A 21677-nucleotide genomic window follows, 5' to 3' on the forward strand; every position below is an offset into this window, starting at 1 on the left:
GGAGCGGTGAATATCTCTTTTCGGTCTCAATTCGCCCTAAAGCACAAATAGCTTAGCTTTCGCCCTAACTATAATACTCTATTGTTCGCTACTAGTCTCGCTTTTTCCAACCTTTCGGTCTAGGTCAAGGGTCACTAAGATATAAATGCCTAATTGCGTCGACTCAATTAAACAGATACAATTAATTGCAGCTGTTAACAACAAAGATTATACCAGCATTAACCTTACGATTCGATTACTTTCCTTTCATAATTATGGATCCCCTATAGTCCTAGCAGAAGGGAATTAGCTACACATCGTTATTGAATTACCAACAATAACATATATATAATCAAAGCTAAACATGATAATAAAACGAATGAAGATTGAATTAAAAGCAATTATGATAACAATAAAAGGGAAGAAGGAATTAAAGCAATGATTAAGAATTAAGGAATTAAAGGAGAATGATAATACCAATACAAATCTAAATCTGAGTAGCAAAAAGCGTAGAAAGGAAGCAAGATTCAATCCACAGTCGAAAGTATAGAGTAAAAGTTAATCCGAAAGGAGGGGAGTCCCTGACGCAGTCCCTCCTCCTCCCTTTACATACGAAAATCTCTTCCTAATCTAACCTATGGACTAATTACAAAAGTCCATACCAAAATTAGGCGGAAAAAGTCTAAAGAAGGACAAACCACTCGATCGAGTGGAAATAAACCACTCGATCGAGCAAACTAACACCAAACCACTTGATCGACTGGAATTAAACCACTCGATCGAGCATCCTTGCAAAGTCTTCTCGATTGACTCCCTGAACTGCTCGATCGAGCAACTTGGAGTATATAAAGCATTCGATCGAGTAATAAATCTCTCGATCTAGCTATCTTGGCACGTAAGACCTCAAAACACCTTCCGAAACCAGCTCATGCGTCTCCAAAATGTTAGATTCCAAGCTCCGGCTCCTTATTCTCCATAAATGCTTGCAGTTGGGACAAATTAGGCTCGATTTAGCTCCTCTTTGGTTTATTCCTGCAAATTACACAAAACGAACCAAAGTAGAATATTCGGGGGTATTTGTAGCTATATGCTACATAAATAGTACAGAAATGCGTGTGAAAATGAGGTAAAAACCTTATATAAAATACACGCATCACCCTTGTGAACCTATAAGAGATTTATATACATTATCACACTAACTGTGGAGGACACAAGCTCCAACACCTTTGAGGGTTAGGATCTCTTCGTCTGCCAGATTTTGGATAGCTAGGCTGAAGTATGACACAAAGTCTGCCAGTGCCTGCAACTTTATTGCTGTTCTTGGATCATACCTGATGTCATATCCACTAAGATGTACGGACCACTTTGACATTCTGCCTGACAGCTCAGGCTTCCTCATCACGAATTTTAATGGGTAATTGGTTACAATATGTATGGTGTGGGACTCAAAGTAAGGGCGCAGTTTGTAAGATGCAATTACCAGTGCTAGTACTACCTTTTCAAGAGACGTGTACCTGGTCTCTACTGGCAGCAGAGACTTGCTTACATAGTAGACTGGCTTTTGCTCCTTGTCCTGCTCTCTGAAAAGAACCGCGCTTACTGCTACCTCTGTGACAGCTAAGTAAAGGAATAATGGTTCTCCTTGCTCTGGTTTGATAGTAGTGGTGGGGTGCTGAGGTAGTGCTTCAGATCCCTAAATGCCTGCTCGTGGTCTGCCGTCCACTCGAACTTCTGGCTCTTCCTTAATATATCATAAAATAGTCTGCACTTGTCTGTGGATCTTGAGATGCGCCTGCTCAAAGCCGCCACTTTGCCAGCTAGCCTTTGCACATCCTTTGGTTTTTCTGGTGATTCCAGCTGTAACACGGCCTTGATCTGCTCGGTGCTGGCCTCTATCCCTATTTGAGTTACAATGTAGCCTAAGAACTTGCCTGAGGAAACTCAAAAGGTGCATTTGGATGAGTTTTGCTTCATTTTGTACTCCCTGAGGGTGCTGAATATTTCTACCTGATGCTGCATGTGGTCCTTGGCTTTCTCTGACATTACCACCATATCGTCAATATAGACCTCCATGGTTCTTCCTATCTGCTCTTTAAACATCCGGTTGACTAGCCTTTGATATGTGGGCCCTGCATTTTTCAGGCCGAAGGGCATGATGTTGTAGCAGTATATTCCTCTTTCAGACATGAATGCTGTCTTCTCTTGATCTGCTGGATCCATCTTGATTTGATTGTAACCACTCCAAGCATCTAGGAATGTCAACATTTCATGTCTAGATGTCGCATCCACCGTTGCATCAATGTATGGCAGCGGGAGGGGGTCCTTGGGACATGCTTTGTTGAGGTCGGTGAAGTCCACGCATACTCTCCACTTCCCGTTCTTCTTAGGTACTACCACCATGTTTGACAGCTATTGTGGGTACTTCACCTCTCTTATCTTATTTGCCGCTAGCAGGCTGTCTACCTCCTGGTTGATCACCTTATTTCTCTCAGCTACAAACTTCCTTCTCCTCTGCTGGACGGGCTTGCTTCCTGGGTCCATGCTGAGTTTGTGTGTTATGATAGATGGATCTATCCCTATCATGTTGTCATGGGACCATGCGAAACAATCCATGTTGGTTTGCAAGAATTCAATTAGGTGTTGTTTGAGATATCTAGTGCACCGAGCCCCTATTAACACGGTTCTTTCTGGGTGCAACTTGCCCAGGTTGACTTTGTCCAACTCCTCGGTTGAAGGCTCAACGTATTCGTCCTGGACATGCTGCTTCTGTAATTGCTATACTGGAGGGCTGGCTATGCACTTTAATGCTTTCTTGTAGCAGCCTCGAGCTTCCTCTTGCTCTCCTTGTATTGTCTCTACTTCCCATGGCGTGGGGAACTTTATGCATTGATGGTATGTTGAGGGAAGTGCTTTTATCAGGTGCAGCCATGGCCTTCCAAGAATAACGTTGTAGGTAGAGGGTCCATCTATGACCAAGTACCTCACCTGTTTGTTGACTCCTCCCACGTAGGTTGGGATTACTATCTCGCCCAACGAATTGGCCGTCTCTCCACTGAACCCCACCAGCGGGTTGGCCTTCTTTTGCAAATCTTTCTCGCTGAAACCCATATTTTCTACGGTTTTCAGCATGATCAAATTGACCGAGCTATCAGTGTTCACCAGGACCTTCCTAACTGTACAGTTGGCCATTGACAGAGTTGATGCGTGCATTTTACATAGACTTTTACGGTCTCTTTTGGCACGCATTTCTATGTATTTGAGTGATATTATGTCACTTTATACCCCGAATAGTCTACTTTGGTCTGCTTTGCAGGTACGAACCGGAATGACTGGAAATAAGCCTATTTGAAATCCTCCAAGCCTGCTTAAGAGAGTTGGCGCGAAACTTTACCATCTTGAGATGCGTGAAGGTATCCAAAGGATTAGGAGAACACACAAGAAGTCAAGAACCCCTCGATCGAGATGTCCTGTTCTCGATCGAGTGAATGCAAGGGTGAAGGCCTCGATCGAGATGTCCTGTTCTCGATCGAGGGAGATTCTTAGGGAAAGCTCTCGATCGAGCAACTGTGGAGTTCGATCGAGAGGCCACGCACTGATGGGCTTTAGTTCGATTTTGTGTTGTTATTTTATAACGCTTTATTCCCTTTGCTATTTTTCTTATAAAAAGGCAAGGAATACTGAGACCTAATTATCACATTCTAGACAGAGGACGGAGACTGTTGCTTTAGTTTTTGGATCAAAAGTACTTTTCATCGCCATTTCTCAACTTTTCTTCTGTTGAATTTTGTATTATCATAGTATAATTTCAGTTCAGTTTCGTTTATTATGTTATCTATTGTTATTTTCTTTGCCACTATTGTTCCTCATTTCGATCATGAATAGCTAATCGCTTTGCTAGGATTTAGGGTAGCCATGGCGTAGGAAGGACGAATTAATTAAGACACCCGTAGTCTAGTTGTATGCATCTGATGCTTTAATATCTCTTAATTGTTTGAGTCGACGCACTCAATTAACTGTCTCGTTTTCCCCTTCTCCTAGATCGAAAGATTGGAGAAGGAGTAGTTCTGCAGCGTTTCATTAGGATTTATGCTGGCTAGGGCGAAAGCTAAACTAGTGTTGCCTAGGGCGAACTAAGGACCGAAAGGTGACGTTTATTACCCACGGCTTGGATTTAGGGCATCTATATTTTAGTCCGGACTTTAGAAGCCATGGTGAACCGACAATCCTAGTACCTTTCTCCCTTGTTCATCTCTATTTTATTTCTCTCTCGTTCCTTTTTATTCTCTCCTTTGCTCGTAGTCTTTAGAAAAGAATCAAACAAACCCTCTATTTTGGTTACTTTCGACAGACCTAGTTGACTATAGGATTCCCATCTCCCTGTGGATTCGATACCCGACTGCCTCTGCTATGCCTCTGCTACATTTAGTTGAGACCCGTTGGTTTTATCTTTGACAGGGTTGCGACAGCCGTGTCAAATTTTGGCGCCGTTGCCGGGGAGACGGTGCAATTTTATAGTTCCTTTGTTTGTCTTTTGTCTTAGGGAATTTATTCCTTGAGACAGTTCTCATTCTTCGCCCGAGTCTTTTCTGTGGTTACAGGTTATAGTTCAGCTATGGAGGTAATTTGTGGAAGATGTGGCGAATGGGGACACAATCCCATTTCATGCATGGCTACGTCCGAGAGCGTTCTAGCCTATCGGAAGTTTAGGCAAGGAGGCTCTTCCCTCGAGGTTTATGCTGACAATGTTCAGGTCGAGTACAACCTTAAGGCCGCCATTCACATGCAACATCTTGAGCAGGAATCTGGTGCGGATGTCTTCCGTAAACTGCTCGAAAAGTGTGAGTCAATGTGCTTAGAGGAAGACCCGGTAAATGCAATAAGTTTGAGGAGTGGTCGCACTTATGACGGACCAGAACATACTCCAGAAAGTTCAAACGCCGAGGCAGGGATCACTATTCAGCAAAATGATGAAGAATTGCTGAAGGGTGGTCGATCGAGTGAACTTACCTCTCGATCGACCAATGCTGAGGAAGAAACCCCTCGATCGAGAGACGGTACTTCTCGATTGAGTAAGCTGCACAATGAAACCTCTCGATCGAGAGAGGTTAGCAAGAACAGCTCTCGATCGAGCACTTCTGAGCCTCGATCGAGAGATGCTGAGCCTACGGACACGCATTCCAATGCTGACCGTAGTGGGGTACCCTCCTGTGCTGCGAGGGTGTCAAGAACTGATAAAGGTAAAGAGAAAGAAGAGGACCCACTTCCTATGGTTAAGGTCCCTTACCCGAGTCGATTACGCGACACAAAGACGGAGAGACAATTCAGCAAATTCGCAGATATGGTAAGAAACATTCAGGTAACCATTCCTTTTGCTGAGCTAATTACCCAAATACCTCCTTACGCAAAATTTATGAAAGATATTATTACGCGTAAGAGGGAATTTGGAGAAACAGCTACTGTCGCTTTCATGGAAGAGTCTAGTAGTCTAATTTCGGGAAAGTCTCCCCCAAAACTGAAGGACCCGGGTAGTTTCTATATTTCTTGTGTTATAGGAGATGTGGTGATAAATAGGGCATTTTGTGTGACCTTGGAGCCGATGTCGTGTCATGCCCTATTCTATCTTTTCTAAGCTTAAATTGGGTCACCTAAAAATGACCAATATCACCCTACAGATGGCCGACAGATCTGTTAGACGGCCCTTAGGTATCTTAGAGGATGTGCCTGTCAAGGTAGGCAAATTCATTATTCCAATGGACTTTATTGTTTTAGATATTGCTGAGGATACCCGTACCCAGATTATTTTGGGTAGACCGTTTTTGTGTACAACTGGAGCTATTATTGATGTCAAACACGGGCGTTTGACTCTAGAGGTAGGGGATGATGTGATTACGTTTAGTCTGCCCGAGACCTTGTCTAGACCGATGATCGAGGATACTTGTTATTCTGTGGATATTATTGATGAGTCTGCTTACGAGTTTTGGTCGGATTCCTTAGTTAAGGATCCGCATGAGTCTTTGATGTTTCTAGATGAGTGTGCAGATTTTTCAGATGACGAGGACGATGTCGAGGAGTTGCTTGGAATTACTACAGATGAGATAGAGCTGTCTGACGTTCAGCTGGAACAGGTAGAGAACTTGGCACACACTTTGTGCTCAGTCGAGGTAAAGGTCCCCGAGCGTAAAGCTCTTCCCTCTCACCTTAAGTATGCCTTTCTTGATGATACTGAGCAGTTTCCAGTGATTGTGAGCGCTAAGCTCAACGACGGACAGTTAACTGCTTTATTGACTGTTCTTATGAGGAATAGGAAGGCAATGGGATATTCGTTGGATGACCTTAAGGGTATCAACCCCAATGTCTGCATGCACAGGATTGAGCTAGAGGATGATCACAAACCTCGCAGGCAGGGTCAGCGAAAGCTGAATCCAAAGATGGAGCAGGTTGTGACGGCTGAGGTTATGAAACTACTCGACGCAGGTATTGTTTATTCAGTTGGGAATTCTAAATGGGTAAGTCCCGTTCAGGTGGTACCTAAGAAAGGTGGTACTACAGTTGTCCGAAATGAAAATAATGAGCTAATACCTACTAGACTAGTGACCGGGTGGCGGATGTGTATAGATTATCGGTAATTAAATGCCGCCACCAAGAAAGATCATTTCCCCCTTCCTTTCATTGATCAGATGATAGAGAGATTGGCTTCTCATGAGTTTTTCTGTTATCTGGATGGGTACTCAGGGTTCTTTCAGATCCCTATTCATCCAGATGATCAGGAAAAGACTACCTTTACTTGTCCGAAGGGTGTCTTTGCTTATCGCAGAATGCCTTTTGGTTTGTGTAATGCCCCTGCCACCTTTCAGAGGTGTATGATGGGGATCTTTTCTGAGTATATCGAGTCTATCATGGAAGTCTTTATGGACGACTTCAGTGTCTATGGGAATGACTTTGATAATTGTTTTGCTAACCTTGATAAAGTTTTGCAGCGATGTATTGAGGTTAATCTAGTGCTAAACTGGGAGAAGTGCCATTTTATGGTAAATGAGGGCGTTGTCCTTGGGCACCTAGTCTCCAACAGGGGTATTGAGATAGACAGAGCAAAGGTGCAAGTAATCGAGCAATTACCCCCTCCAGTTAATGTTAAGGGGGTGAGAAGTTTCCTTGGTCACGCTGGCTTTTATCGTCGGTTTATCAAGGACTTCTCAAAGATTGCTCGACCGCTTACACATTTGCTTTTAAAGGATGCTCCTTTTGATTTTAATGATGAATGTCTTTTTGCTTTTAACACTTTGAAGCAGGCTTTGGTCTCTGCACCCATTATCCAGCCTCCAGATTGGAAGCTGCCTTTCGAGATTATGTGCGATGCCAGTGATTATGCACTAGGAGCGGTGCTAGGCCAACGGAAAGACAAAGCGCTGAGTGCGATTTATTATGTGTGCCGAACTCTGGATGAGGCTCAAGTGAAATATGCTACCACGGAGAAGGAGCTTTTAGCTGTTGTTTATGCGTTAGATAAGTTTAGATCGTATTTGTTGGGTTCTAAAGTTATTATTTTTACAGATCATGCGTCATTTGAAACACCTTCTGAACAAGAAGGAAGCTAAGCCCAAATTGCTGAGATGGATACTCCTTTTACAGGAGTTTGACTTGGAGATTAAGGATAAGAAGGGAGCAAAAAATGTCGTAGCCGACCATCTGTCGCGTCTGACGCAACAGGAGGGGGAGGATTCTCTTCCTATTAATAATTCTTTCGCTGACGACTCTTTATTTTCTGTTGATGTTTTTTCTGTGACCTCTGTAAATTCTAAGGATGGTGCTGAACCTTGGTTTGCAGACTATGCTAACTTTGCTGTCAGTCAGGCACTGCCGCCAGATTTATCTCATCAGCAGCGCAAGAGATTCTTACACGATGCACGACAATATTTATGGGATGACCCTTATTTATTTAAGGAATGTGCAGACGGACTCTACAGATGGTGTATTCCGCAGTGGGAGACCAAAGCTATCCTAGAAGGCTGCCATTCGGCTCCTTGTGGACGACACCACGGTCCATCACGTACCGTGGCTAAGGTATTGCAGTCAGGTTTTTATTGGACAACTCTTTTCACTGACACTAAAACTTTTGTTGCTAGCTGTGATGCTTGTCAGAGAACGGGATACATTTCCAAGAGACATGAGATGCCTCAGAACGGCATCCTAGAGGTTGAGATTTTCGATGTATGGGGCATCGATTATCAAGGGCCATTCCCGTCTAGCCAGGGTAACAGGTATATTCTAGTAGCTGTAGACTATGTGTCTAAGTGGGTGGAGGCAATTGCCACTCCCAATTGTGATGCCAGGACCGTGATTAAGCTGTTTCGTAAGATTATTTTTCCCCGTTTTGGTGTCCCTAGGGTCGTCATTAGCGATAGGGGTATACATTTTAGAGAACAACAGTTGACTGCTTTGCTGTCTAAATATGGTGTCAAACACCGTAGGGGTTTGGGGTATCACTCTTAGACTAGCGGAAAGGTTGAGGTCTCTAATAGGGAACTAAAAGAGATATTAAGCAAAGTAGTGTCTAAATCACGGAAAGACTGGAGTGCTAAACTAGAGGACACGTTGTGGGCTTATAGGACGACTTTTAAGACACCAATCGGTGCTTCACCGTATCGTTTAGTGTATGGAAAGTCTTGTCATCTTCCTGTTGAGCTAGAACATAAAGCTTGGTGGGCTATCCGCTAGCTTAATTATGATGCTGACTTGTGTGGTGAGAAGTGTTTATTGCGACTAGATGCTTATTTGGAGGAGTTTAATTTGAATGCTTATGATAGCTCCCGAATTTATAAGAAGAAGACTAAGCGTTGGCACGATAAGAGGATTGTACCCCGTGAGTTCCATGTTGGGCAAAAGGTGTTACTGTTTAATGCTCGGTTGAGACTATTTCCTGGTAAGCTGAAGTCCAGGTGGAGTGGTCCGTACACGGTGATTGGCGTCACTAAATTTGGATCAGTTGAGTTAGAGGACTCCGAGGGGAATCGCTTCAAAGTTAATGGTCATCTTGTGAAGCATTATTATGGGGCTGATGCTGTGATTGGACGCGTCGAAGTTCTCTTTTTCGACGCGATGGCAGAGAGTGATGTTTGACACTTATAGGTCGTGCGGGACCTTATAAACCTGCGCTTATCGGGAGGCAACTCGATTGTAAATTGTTGTATTTGTTTTTCGAACTTTTAACTTTCTTTATTTCTGTTTGGTGTGCGTTTGAACAATTTTAATAGAATTTTTGCGTTTTTGGTACAGCACAGGTACCGTACTGTTGCTTACTGATGCAACAGCCCTCGATCGAGTAGCCTTCTTGCTCGATCGAGTGGTCCTACGCCTTCAAAGCTCTCGATCGAGATCCTATTTGTTCGATCAAGTTTATGCACCGCTAAAAGCCTCGATCGAGTGTTACTTGTCTCGATCGAGTACCGTGTTCTTCTCGATCGACCTGATCCTTTGTCGATCGAAAGCCCTACTAACCTCTCTATCTAGTTCGGTTTGGGGAGGTCCGTGGTCTGCACGCTTTTGTAAGTTTTCGACTCTCCCTCTCTTTAGTTTGCATCTCTTTTCCTTTACTTTGTACAATGGGGACATTGTACAGTTTGGTTTGGGGAGGATTTGCATCCATATCGTGTCTGCATGTTGTTTTTACCGCATTTTGTTACCACGTTTACTTACGTTTGCATTGTATTTTATTTCATAAAAATAAAAAATCTCATAAAAAATTGGAAAATTTCAAAATTCAAGAAAAAAAATCATGTTTATTTTTGCATTTTAGGTTGAGTCTGATGGGAGTTTTTCATTGCTGATAACTGTCTTTTTGCTTAAGCCTTGCTTTATTTCACTTCTTTTAGCAACAGCCTTTGCAATTTCTCGAATTTCGTTTCAAAATTCGTTGAATAAGTAGACTTGACTTGAAATTTTGGCAAACTACAATATCTTTCTGAGGTTTAGAGCTTTATAACTGGTGTCATCCATGACCAGTTCATGTAGGAGGTGAGTAGTTACTCCTTATAAGGCATGTAACATCAAATTGCATAAGCATGAGTTTAGTCTACTTAGTACATGTATGCATTCGGGTCTGTGGTTGGTGACACATGTTTGGAGAGGCAACCCCTTTATTTCATTTTACCCATGAGCTCCACATAGCCAAATTGCCCATTTTGTCCCTATTTAGCTACAATCCATATTTTTCCTACCCTAGCCGAGCTAGTAATGGTAGCAATGTTGGGAATGTGTTGATTTGCAGTTGGTTATTATATCTTTTCATGAGATGGATGGGTGAAGGAAATGAAGGAGAAATATTGAAAAAGAAGTGAAGAAAAAGGAAAAAACAAAAGGAAAAAACAAGAAAAGAGAAATCCGAAAAGAAATATGGAAAAAAAAGAAGAAGAAAAAAATCATATGCGGAAAATGAAAAGACTGTATGTTGTGATTTATGCTCCCATGTTTAATTTATATCTTATGGGGAGTTGATAATTTTATGGTGATTAGTGAGCTGTGTGCATCCAATTTGCACTATTTCGTAATGATATGTATGGCGTTTGAAGTAGGGAAGTTGTATAATTTGGATCCATTGTTGCTAGCCTGGCTATTAACCCCACATATCCAAATTCATTTTAGCCCCTTCTTACCTATTACCTCACTTACCCATATGTAAGTCCTCGGCATGTGTCTTGGTCATCAGTTTGGTTGGAATGCATATGTACGGTTGTAGAGACTTTATTCATATTAGACTGCATGTATGTCCTTATAGGTTGCAGTTAGGTGAGTGTTCTTTATTCCTTCTATCTTATTTTACATATCACCTTATGCCTATTTGTGTGATTGAGCGACCCGTGAGAGTCCACTTTTTTTAAAAGTCTTGCAAGGTCGAAAGTTCAACGTCTCTTTGAAATATGCATAAATTCGTTTGGCTTGATGTCAAGCTACTAGTAGTTGATTCTTATGCATTAAACGGTTTAAGCCAACGGTCTTCAGCTTGTCTATGTTCTACTCCTATCCATTTCGTCCTAGCTAGTTGCATTAGTTTGCTTGAGGACAAGCAAAGGTTTGGTTTGGGGAAGTTTGATGCGTGCATTTTACATAGACTTTTACGGTCTCTTTTGGCACGCATTTCTATGTATTTGAGTGATATTATGTCACTTTATACCCCGAATAGTCTACTTTGGTCTGCTTTGCATTATTTGCAGGTACGAACCGCAATGACTAGAAATCAGCCTATTTGCGATCCTCCAAGCCTGCTTAAGAGAGTTGGCGCGAAACTTTACCATCTTGAGACGCGTGAAGGTATCCAAAGGATTAGGAGAACACACAAGAAGTCAAGAACCCCTCGATCGAGATGTCTTGTTCTCGATCGAGTGAATGCAAGGGTGAAGGCCTCAATCGAGATGTCCTTTTCTCGATCGAGGGAGATGCTTAGGGAAATTTCTCGATCGAGGAACTGTGGAGTTCGATCGAGAGGCCACGCACTGATGGGCTTTAGTTCGATTTTGTGTTGTTATTTTATAACGCTTTATTCCCTTTGCTATTTTTCTTATAAAAAGGCAAGGAATACTGAGACCTAATTATCACATTCTAGACAAAGGACGGAGACTGTTGCTTTTGTTTTTGGATCAAAAGTACTTTTCATCGCCATTTCTCAACTTTTCTTCTGTTGAATTCGGTATTATCATAGCATAATTTCAGTTCAGTTTCGTTTATTATGTTATCTATTGTTATTTGCTTGGCCACTATTGTTCCTCATTTCGATCATGAATAGCTAATCGCTTTGCTAGGATTTAGGGTAGCCATGGCGTAGGAAGGACGAATTAATTAAGACACCCGTAGTCTAGTTGTATGCATCTGCTGCTTTATTATCTCTTAATTGTTTGAGTCGACGCACTCAATTAACTGTCTCGTTTTCCCCTTCTCCTAGATCGAAAGATTGGAGAAGGAGTAGTTCTGCAGCGTTTCATTAGGATTTATGCTGGCTAGGGCGAAAGCTAAACTAGTGTTGCCTAGGGCGAACTAAGGACCGAAAGGTGACGTTTATTACCCACAGCTTGGATTTAGGGCATCTATATTTTAGTTCGGACTTTAGAAGCCATGGTGAACCGACAATCCTAGTACCTTTCTCCCTTGTTCATCTCTATTTTATTTCTCTCTCGTTCCTTTTTATTCTCTCCTTTGCTCGTAGTCTTTAGAAAACAAACAAACAAACCCCCTATTTTGGTTACTTTCGAGAGACCTAGTTGACTATAGGATTCCCATCTCCCTGTGGATTCGATACCCGACTGCCTCTGCTACATTTAGTTGAGACCCGTTGGTTTTATCTTTGACAGGGTTGCAACAGCCGTGTCAAGAGTTATGATAAGTGCATCGTGATTTTCCTGTCCATCATGCACATCCCCTTCGTCGAAAGCTACAGCAGGTAGGTCATTGTGAGAAATCGTGCAAGAAGTTTCTGGTCTATCTCCCTTAGTCTTTGCGGCACGCCTTTTGGCTGCTGAATATGTCAATCCGCTTAAGTCTGAGCCGCCTGTTATCACGTTTATTATCTTGGTGCATGTAGGTGGAGCTGCAGGCTTTGCGGAGCCTACCTTATCCTGCTGCTTGCCCCCACGTGGTAATAGGTCGCTCAGTTCTCCCTGCTCATACAGGCGTCTGATCTCCCTGTGTAGTGTGTAGCAATCCTCCGTGTTATACCCAATGTCACGAAGGAACTCGCATTTTTTCTTGTTGTCCTTTCGCCATGCCTGTCCCTCTAATGGTGGCCTGGGCCATCTTACCCCGTCTCCCATCTCTCTCAGTGCTTTTAGGATTCCTCCGACGCTAGTTGTGAATCTATATTCAGCCAGTGTGGGGAGTTGCTGATTTTCTTCTCTGTTGTCGACCCTGTTGACTCCCTTTCCATATGGCCTGTATCTTTCATCCTTCTTACTAGTGGGTTCCTTTCTACCTGACTTCTCCATGGCTGATGTGCTGGATACGCTTGGCGTACTTGGTATGCTGACTCTGGCTAGGATATATTCTTCTAATCTGATCACAACTGCTGCTTTTTCTTGCACCGCCTCAAAGCTATGACATGGGTGCATAGTTAACTGCTTATACAGGTCAGACTCATGGTGTAGTCCCCTTCTGAAGGCTTCCACTGCTGTTGACACATAAAATTCCCGTACCGCCACCTTCTCATTGTTGAATTTATTGTTGTACTCTCCAATGGTCTCACCAACTCCCTGAACAATTCTGTACAAGTCTCCTGCATGCTTTTGCGGCTTCCGGCTGCTTGCAAATTGCTGAGTGAATGTGTTTACCAGGTCGGCAAACGTGGATATTGACCTGTTAGGCAAGCTTACGAACCATCGGAGTGCTGGCCCCGACAGTGTGGATCCAAACCCCTTACACATACATGCTTCTTTTACTTGTCCTACAGCCGTCACTTTCATCATTTTCTGCTTGTACTAGCTCATGTGGTAAAAGGGATCTGTAGTGCCGACAAAGAGAGGCATGTTTGGATTTGTGAATCCCTTTGGCATGGCAACAATGGATATGGCAGCCACAAATTGCGAGTCAGCATAACTGCCGGGTACCGCCTTCTCAAGTGGAGGTGCCAATCCCGGGACCCTACTCAGCATCTCCCTTAGCTCCAGGTACTACTGATTGGTCAGGCTTCCTGAATCCGGGATTCGTTTGTCTGCTACCTACTAATTTGGAGTGTTGCTGTCAGGCCCGAATTCTTAAAGGTTCTGATGTGGTGTGGTAGCTAATGGGGTTGAGGTCACGAGTGTTGCTTGATTCCAGCTTACCTGCGGGCTACCTGAGGATCCTGCACCAGGTGTCTGGTTAGTTACTACGAAGTTATCAACTGGAAGGTTACCTGGTTGTACTTTCACGCGGCTGGCTGGCTGCCAGCTGTCTGGTGTGAGGTATCTTAGCCATTGTGGGTTATCCTTTCTCCTGTTGACACTACTATTAGATCCAGTCTTGTTACCAACTTGGTTGGTATCCGTCGAAGTTGACTCGTGCTGCTTGATGCCCCCTGGGTAAGATCTACTAACGGGCCCAACCTTCATCCCTCATGCTTGCTGGTGTGCCGGACTGCTGCTTCAAAAAGTCTATTTGCGCCTAGAGTTCCCTGTCCCTCCTTCTTGCTTCAGCTTCTGCCTTTTTCTGGTCCTCTCGCATATCTTCCATGACCTTTTGAAGATTCTCCATACCACTGAGCAGGGTTTGTGTTGGACTGGGTGGCGGGGTAAGGCTTGTACTTGCTGTTCCCCTATCTGATCTGTGTTGAGCTTCCAGAGCAGGAGTTCTAGGAGGCAGAGTGACTTTTGTCACGGATGCGGTTCTTCGAGTGTGTCCGGGGGCCTGAGTTTGTGCCGCTGATGCTGGATTCTGAACTGGATTGGGTGGTATCGACGGCTGACCGCTCCCTGACACGGCTGCTGACGTTTGCTTGTCTATTATATGTCTGGGTAATCAACGATTGAGGACCACAATGCCCCACGGTGGGCGCCAAACTGTTTTGGTAATTTTTACCGAATTAGGTTATGCGAGGTCAACGCGGTCTTACTCGTTGCGTATTGATTGTATGTTTGTGTTTAATGTTAAATAAAGGAATTAAGTACGTAAATAGAGGTTGACACGTGAGATTTGGTGACGCGGAAAACCCAATGTGGGAAACGACCGCGGGAAGTGGAGATGGAATGTAAATCTAGCTAGCACAATATGTTGTATGTATGCGTGAGATCTTCAATGCCCTTCCTTGATTGCTTCTTTGGCTATTTATAGGGTATGAACCCTAGATATGTCCTACCTCGTTTATGGTAAGGAATATTACTCCTATCACAACTCCATAAACGAATCTTCCTCCACCATTCTCCCTAATCTCCCTGAATTCTCCCTAAGATCTCCCTGAAGACTTTCCAACACACGAGATTCCTTTGTCACTGGGCCTTTCCACTGTCGCATGCTTCTCGGCCCAACCCCTTAGGCGGATTCCATCTGCTTTTGGGCTTCTTGTGATTGACCTATTTCCACGGCCCAGCTCTTGAGACGGTACCAAGTGGGTTTGCCTCTTATTAAGCTAAGGTTCAGATTTTAGCCCAAACAGTGACCAATTACCAAAGATTAGCAAATAAAACAAGCCTGTGATAGAAACTACTAAACAATATTATAACATCCTAATTTTAACAATTACAAATATGATTCATGCATGGATTCCCTAATCCCTAGACAAAAAGGACTACTCACTCATGTTGGAAATTAAACTAATGACATGTGAATTAGTAAACATGATGATAATAGAAATATAACTAAATGAATAAAAGAGAATTAGAATTATGCTAAATGATGGAAACATAAGAATTAGAAACAATATTCTATAAAATAAATAGATGATGATAACATATGATTGGTAAAATAACTATGATGAAATGTAAATGGAAATGCTAGAATGAACTAAGATGATGATAGCTTGATAACGAACTGTAACAAACTAATAACTATATGTAAAATGCTAGTAATGATAATGAAAACTATATGATAAAGGAAATGACGAATAAATTAACGAAGTAAAGCTAGTAATGAAATTACCGTAATAAAAGAAATAGAACTTAAACAAGAAGAATACAAGTGATCAACCCAAATAACCTGAATGGAAAGCTTGTATTATAAAGAACAAAATGCTTAAGTAAATTGTTTATAACAAAGGAAATGCTTAATGAAATGTAAACTAATTATGAAACTAAGAGAATTTGTGTCCTTAAGAGTATGGAAAGTTTATGAAAAGATGATCCCAATTGACGGATTAAGCATCCTTTATATAGGAATAAAGGGTGAAACGTAAAAATCCAAGGGGAAGGAAACCCCGATCGGGGACACCCCACCCCGATCGAAGACGCAAGTTTCTTGCTTTATTGCTATTAATCCTTGATTAATTAGCAAATGGTATTCTATGTTGCATCAATAAGCTCCTTAATTCCCCGAGTTAGAGCATCATTTTGGAATTCTAAGCTTGCAATTTAACTTGGTCATTTGGACTTTGTTTGGGCTTTATTTCCATTTCTTTACTTGCATCAACCCATGTCACTTCCTTCATGCTCGGATGTCTTTGATCGGAATTTTCCAAAACGCCCTTCCATTTGCATGATATTGTTTCTTTTAGCCTCTTGAACTTTAGTGCTTGCAAATTTGACGGGAAAAAGCTACCAAATGCTTCATTTCCTACAAAATATAATGAATACAAGCAAAGACACCTAGAACACGGAATTAGCTCACAAATACACTAATAAAAGTGAAATAATCAAATGAAACTGAGCTAAAATAGGGGGTAAAATCGTATATAAATTAGACACATCACTCGACCAACCCTAGACTAAGGATCGTCTTACACTGAGAGGTGGAGACCTACCCGCACCTTACCCATAGACCAACTTTAGTTGTGACCATAATCAACCTTGTCCTACACTTGTGAACCCGACTACCTTAGTCTTTTAAACTCTTGAGTTAGATCAATTTACTTACTTACTTGTTAATTGCTTCTCTTGCTTTTGTTGTAGCTTATCATTAGTCACCAATCAATTGCTTTTGGCTAGAATTAAACGAGGATAAGTTAGACCGTCTTAGAACCATAGATATCGTCCCTTGGGATTTAACCCATGCAATACACAACTATCACTCGTTCCTTGCGAGGTTTAAATAAATTACAAGTTTTTGGCGCCGTTGCCGAGGACGACATTCATTGGATAAGATAGTTTAATTAATTTCTAGGCTTAATTCATTTGTGTTTGTTTGTTTTCTCCGTTTTCCCTAGTGCAAACCTTTCATTAGGACTATTTGATCTTTTGTTAAGTGCATGAATAGGTGCTATATCACACCTCTCTTCCCTCTTGATAACGAGATCGAGAAAACATTTTGGGCAAGAAGACGACAAGCTCTATCGGCTATACGAAGATCACCACCCTTTTTTAATCCGTCAGCTACCCAAATTTCCACAATTGAGCCTCCAAATACAACACCCTCTTCCTCCCATTTTCATCTACTCAACATTCCACCACGTAATTCACCAAATCCATCTCCCAAAAATTCACCCACCTATTCACAACACTCAAACTGCACTCATAACACCGAGTCACCAAGGTCACTAAATACCCCAAATTCACCCATTTCACCAAGATACAACCTTGTGAAAGATAAAATGGCGGACCAACCCATGGGATACTATAATAGGTCGGATCCTAACCGGTCTTGCTCGGCAATTAACTATCATGCCATTGCTCCCAACACCTTTGAGCTAAGGCACCATGTAATCTCCTTCATTCAACAAGACTTTTTCCTTGGGATAAATAATGAAGATGCACATGGGCATCTCGTTATGTTCAAAGAGAAGGTGGGCACAATAAAGCATAATGGTGTCACCGAAGAGGAAATTCTTCTCATGCTCTTCCCTTTCTCCTTGAAAGACAATACAAGGAAATGGTTGAATTCACATGAACAGGGTACATTCACAACTTGGGCTAGCCTCTCTAAGGCTTTCATCAACAAATTCTACCCACCCTCAAAAACCGCAAGGATAAGGCAAGGAATTCAAACCTTCAAACAAAAAGACCTTGAGACCCTAAGTGAAGCTTGGGAGCGATTTCAGGACCTTCTTACCACTTACCCACACCATAGCATCCCCAAATGGATGACCACCCAAACATTCTTCCAAACCCTTGAGCCGAGGTTTAGGGACATGATTGTGGCGGCTTCCGGCGAAAACTTCTATGCTATGAATAGCGTAGCTACCACAGAGATGATTCAAAACATATCCGAGAAGGAAAATAGTTATGGTACAAGAGATAACGAGGGAAAAGGTAAAGGGCCCACTAGACTTGAGTTGGAAACAAAGCTTAAGTTGGATGAATTGTCAAAGAAATTTGACAACTTGGGATTGGAGAAGGGTAAGGGACAAGTCCATCAAGTCCAACAAGTCCAAGAGGAGAGACCAAGTCACTCTAGGGTGTACTATGTGCAAGAGCCAATGTCTCCTCCAAGAAACTATATCCAACAACCGATATGTGACAAAATTGGTGGTGTTGGTCATGTTCATGACACGTGTCTGTCTTTCCAACAAGATGACCAATACCCACAAGAATGTTATCTTGTGCAAGGCTAATAACTAAAGTACTCTTATCAACGCCAAGAGACTTTTTGCCGTGTTTTTCCGAATCAAGATCCGAGGCTTTCATTTGAGGGCCAATCTTTGGACCCTAAATATCAACAACCTTAATATCAACCACCACCGAAGCCGGATCGTTCAAGGTAATACAACCAAAACCAAAACCAAGGCCAAGGTTTCGATTTTCGGAGATTTCCACAAAACAACAACCAACCTTATGTTCCCCCACCCCTAAGGAACAACAACGGAAAGACAATCAAAATTTCCAACCTCAAGGCAATTTCCAAGGAAACCAAAATTTCCAAGGAAATCAAAACTACCAAAGAAATCAAAATTACCAACCCCAAAAGAAACCACCCCCTCTCATTGAACCACCAAACCCAAATGCTTCCATTGAAAAATGTTGAAAAACATGGAGGCCATGGCGTTACAAAAAGAAGCCAATGCGGAGCAACAATTCAAGCTTCTAAGGTCCGATATTTCTAATGTCCAAGCACACCAAAGAACACTTGATTCTTATATGGCTAACTCGAATCAAGGAGCTTCTAATCCTATAAGGGGATCACAATCTCTACCAATGCAAGACCTCCATCCTAAGGATGGACCACCTCATCACCAACAAGCTCATGTGGTCACTTTGAGGGGTGGGAAAGGTATGGAAGACCCTTATAAGGATTATGATTACGATTTAAATAGAAAAAGGGATGTTATGAGAGGAGGAGTTGAGAGCCCACATTTATCACCAACAAGTAGAGGTAAGAACTCCAAGAAGGGGAAAGTAAGTGATCAACCCATGTGATGCGTGCATTTTATATAGGTATTTCGTACTTCATTTGCACGCATTTCTATGCATTTTGTGTGGTGTTTAGCTACAAATGTCCCCCGAATTGTCTACTTTGGTTTCTCTTGTATTATTTACAAGTATGAACCAGAGAGGAGCATAATCAAGCCTAAAACATGTCCTTATGCATACATTTATGAGATGACTTGACTCGGAGCCTTAAGACTACTATTTTGAGATGCGCAAAGGAGTAAGTTAGCTAGGTGAGTAAAGGAAGAACTTTAAATTACTAGTGCCTACTTTGAAGAGCCATATCTCGAGTTCTACAACTGGTTTTCAGGTGATTCCAATTGGAGATGAAATCTTGTCCTCTTATCAAACGCCACTGGAAACGCCCTGTTTGCCCAAGTAACAAGAAATAGCAGCCGTTTGAAGTTCAGTGAGCGAAGCAGGAATTGTGCGCTGGAAAGTACTCGATCGAGTACAATTGTGTTCGATCGACTCCTTTTTCTACTCGATCGAGTAGTGCCTATTTAATAAGTTTTCGATCGAGTACCTAAAGTACTCGATTGAGAGGATTTAGCTTGGTTTTGCTCGATCGAGTGATATAAAAGTCCTCGATCGAGTAAATCTCTATTGGGCTCGAGCTTTTTAGCTTTAATTTGTATTTAGGTCAAATAAAATCCTATTTCCTATAAATAGGAAAGCATCAAACGTCATTTGTATCATACTATGGACCGTATACACTACTTTTTTTCCTTTCCTCTGTTAGACACTGTTTCTTCTCTACTTTTCCGGACTATCCTTAGTAATTCTCTTTCCTTATTCTCTTAATTTATGATGTTGTTTATTCTTTTAATTTTCGTTCTTGCTTTTCCCTTATCTATGTCTAGCTAATTCCCCTGCTAGGATCTAGGGGAGTCGATGAACCAATGTTAACTGCTAATTAGGTTTATAGATTGTCGTTGTTGTTAAGTCTATGTTGTTAATCACTGCTTTAATTGTATCTAGCTATTTGAATCGATGCATTTAGCCTATTTAATTTATTTGGTAAGCCTTAACCTAGACCGGAAGGTTGGAAAGGGTGAGACCTGCAGTGAACAATAGAATGCGTTAGTGAGGGCGGAAGCTAAGCTAATAGTAATTTAGGGCGAATTGAGATCGGAAGGAGATATTCGTTGCCCCTTAGACCGACACATTGACTAATCTGTGACCTTAGCTGTAATTAACTGACGTTCGTTGATAACCCGACATCCTAGTTTTCTCTCTTCCTTATTAATTTCTCTTATCATTAATTCTCTTCCCTTAATCTTGTTTAGTTTAGTTTTATTCAATTCAAAACCCCCAACTGTGACGTAGACAGACCGAATAAACAAGTAGATAGTGACCGCCTCCCTGTGGAGATCGACCCTACTTACTGCTAGCTTCTGTTAGTGTAACTAGGTATTTTATTTTTGGTACCTGACGACGGTATCAAATTTTGGCGCCGTTGCCTGGGAGACAACTATTTTATTTACTTGTTTATTTTTGTCTGTCTTTAGCCTCAAGGGATTTATTCCTTGAGGCAGTTCTCATATTTTTCTTTAGTGCTGTTTTGATAGGTCCTATAGGTCCTACCTACACAGTTCTAGGTAAAAGATCGTCGAAGGGAAGGCTTGAGTACCATTGATCTTCCACCTATGTTCCATCCTATGGCGCAACAGGTGCATTTCTATGAAAGATGTGGTGTTGCGGGGCACAATGCTGTTATCTGTCTAGCGGGAAACGACCGTATCAAAGTTTGGCGCGATGAAGTCTATGCGTTCAAGCAGCGTAGACAAGCTAGTCATCCCATTACATATGTGTCGCCACATCCGCTTCAGCAACGAGGCTGTCAAAAGCCTCCATTTATCTGGCTCCCGCAACAACAAACCCTTCGTCCCGTTGAAGAAAATGAAGAGGTTGCTGAATTGAAGTCCTTGGTGAAGGCACTTGCACTTCGAGCACAAGAAATTGATGAAGCCAGGGAAGCTCGTGTCAAGCTACATGAGTCTCAAATAGCTCTATTAGCTACCGAGATGGATTATAGGCATCCAAAGGAGGTACATGTTATTTGTACCAAGAGCGGTCCCTCCTATGAAGAACCTGAGCTACCTATTGATGATGACGATTTGTACGACTCGGAAATCGAAGAGCATGAAGCATTTCTCAAGCACTTCACCACGGTTTAGCATAAAACACTCGATCGAGCAGTCCATCATGTTCGATCGAGTGAATTCTATGAGGAAGAATTCGATCGAGTAGAACAAACCACTCGATCGAATAACTGTTATGAGGAAGACCTCGATCGAACACCCTACAATGTTCGATCGAGTGAACTAGATGAAGAAACTCATCGATCGACCAAAGATCATTCTCAATCGAGTGATATGGCCATGGAGAGCAATGATACGTCACCTGGGTCCGTTTTGGATGACGATTTTGCTGAAGACAATGGTTACGGTGAATCTTCCCTTTTCAAAGCCGAGTTGGATGCTTTAGAGGCTGCGATTTATGGGACAGAACCCACAGAGGAGGGTAACGAGAAGACAGCTGAGTCAGTGATTACTCCTAGCACGGAAGAGGTAATACATTCTTTTGTCAATGATTCCGACATTGAGAGCGACCAACCTAAGGTAGTTAACGATAATTTCATTATTGTTAGTCTTGATAGTATGCTATCTCATTTGACTCATGTTGTTTCTTTTGATGCTCTACCCCCTCCCAGATGGACAAATAATT

At 42.2% G+C, this 21677-nt stretch overlaps 2 protein-coding genes and 1 non-coding gene across 3 annotated transcripts; all 3 read right to left on the minus strand.

Annotated features, from left to right (window-relative positions):
* Window positions 1–2754: 2754 nt before the first annotated feature.
* LOC141630678 (uncharacterized) lies at window positions 2755–3168 on the minus strand. The gene has a single exon (XM_074443449.1). The coding sequence runs from the start codon at window positions 3166–3168 to the stop codon at window positions 2755–2757; it is 414 nt and encodes a 137-aa protein (XP_074299550.1).
* Window positions 3169–12284: 9116 nt separating this feature from the next.
* Window positions 12285–13424, minus strand: LOC141630679 (uncharacterized). The gene is made up of 2 exons (XM_074443450.1): window positions 12593–13424; window positions 12285–12481 (listed from the first exon to the last, which is right to left on the minus strand). The coding sequence occupies exons 1-2, from the start codon at window positions 13422–13424 to the stop codon at window positions 12285–12287; spliced, it is 1029 nt and encodes a 342-aa protein (XP_074299551.1).
* Window positions 13425–17545: 4121 nt separating this feature from the next.
* On the minus strand, window positions 17546–17652 carry LOC141635433 (small nucleolar RNA R71). Its single transcript, XR_012540124.1, has one exon. It is a non-coding gene; the product is annotated as a small nucleolar RNA R71 (small nucleolar RNA).
* Between the last annotated feature and the right edge of the window lie 4025 nt (window positions 17653–21677).

Source organism: Silene latifolia, chromosome Y, assembly GCF_048544455.1.
Source record: "Silene latifolia isolate original U9 population chromosome Y, ASM4854445v1, whole genome shotgun sequence".
NCBI classification, from domain to species: Eukaryota; Viridiplantae; Streptophyta; class Magnoliopsida; order Caryophyllales; family Caryophyllaceae; genus Silene; species Silene latifolia.

What these genes read in the sequence shown, in the direction of transcription:
- LOC141630678 (XM_074443449.1), bottom strand. Translation starts at nt 3,168, where the DNA reads ATGGCCAACTGTACAGTTAGGAAGGTCCTGGTGAACACTGATAGCTCG.
- LOC141630679 (XM_074443450.1), bottom strand. Translation starts at nt 13,424, where the DNA reads ATGATGAAAGTGACGGCTGTAGGACAAGTAAAAGAAGCATGTATGTGT. An exon ending in CGACCTATTACCACGTGGGG is followed by an intron (nt 12,482 to 12,592) that starts GCAAGCAGCAGG and finishes TGACATATTCAG; the next exon opens with CAGCCAAAAGGCGTGCCGCA.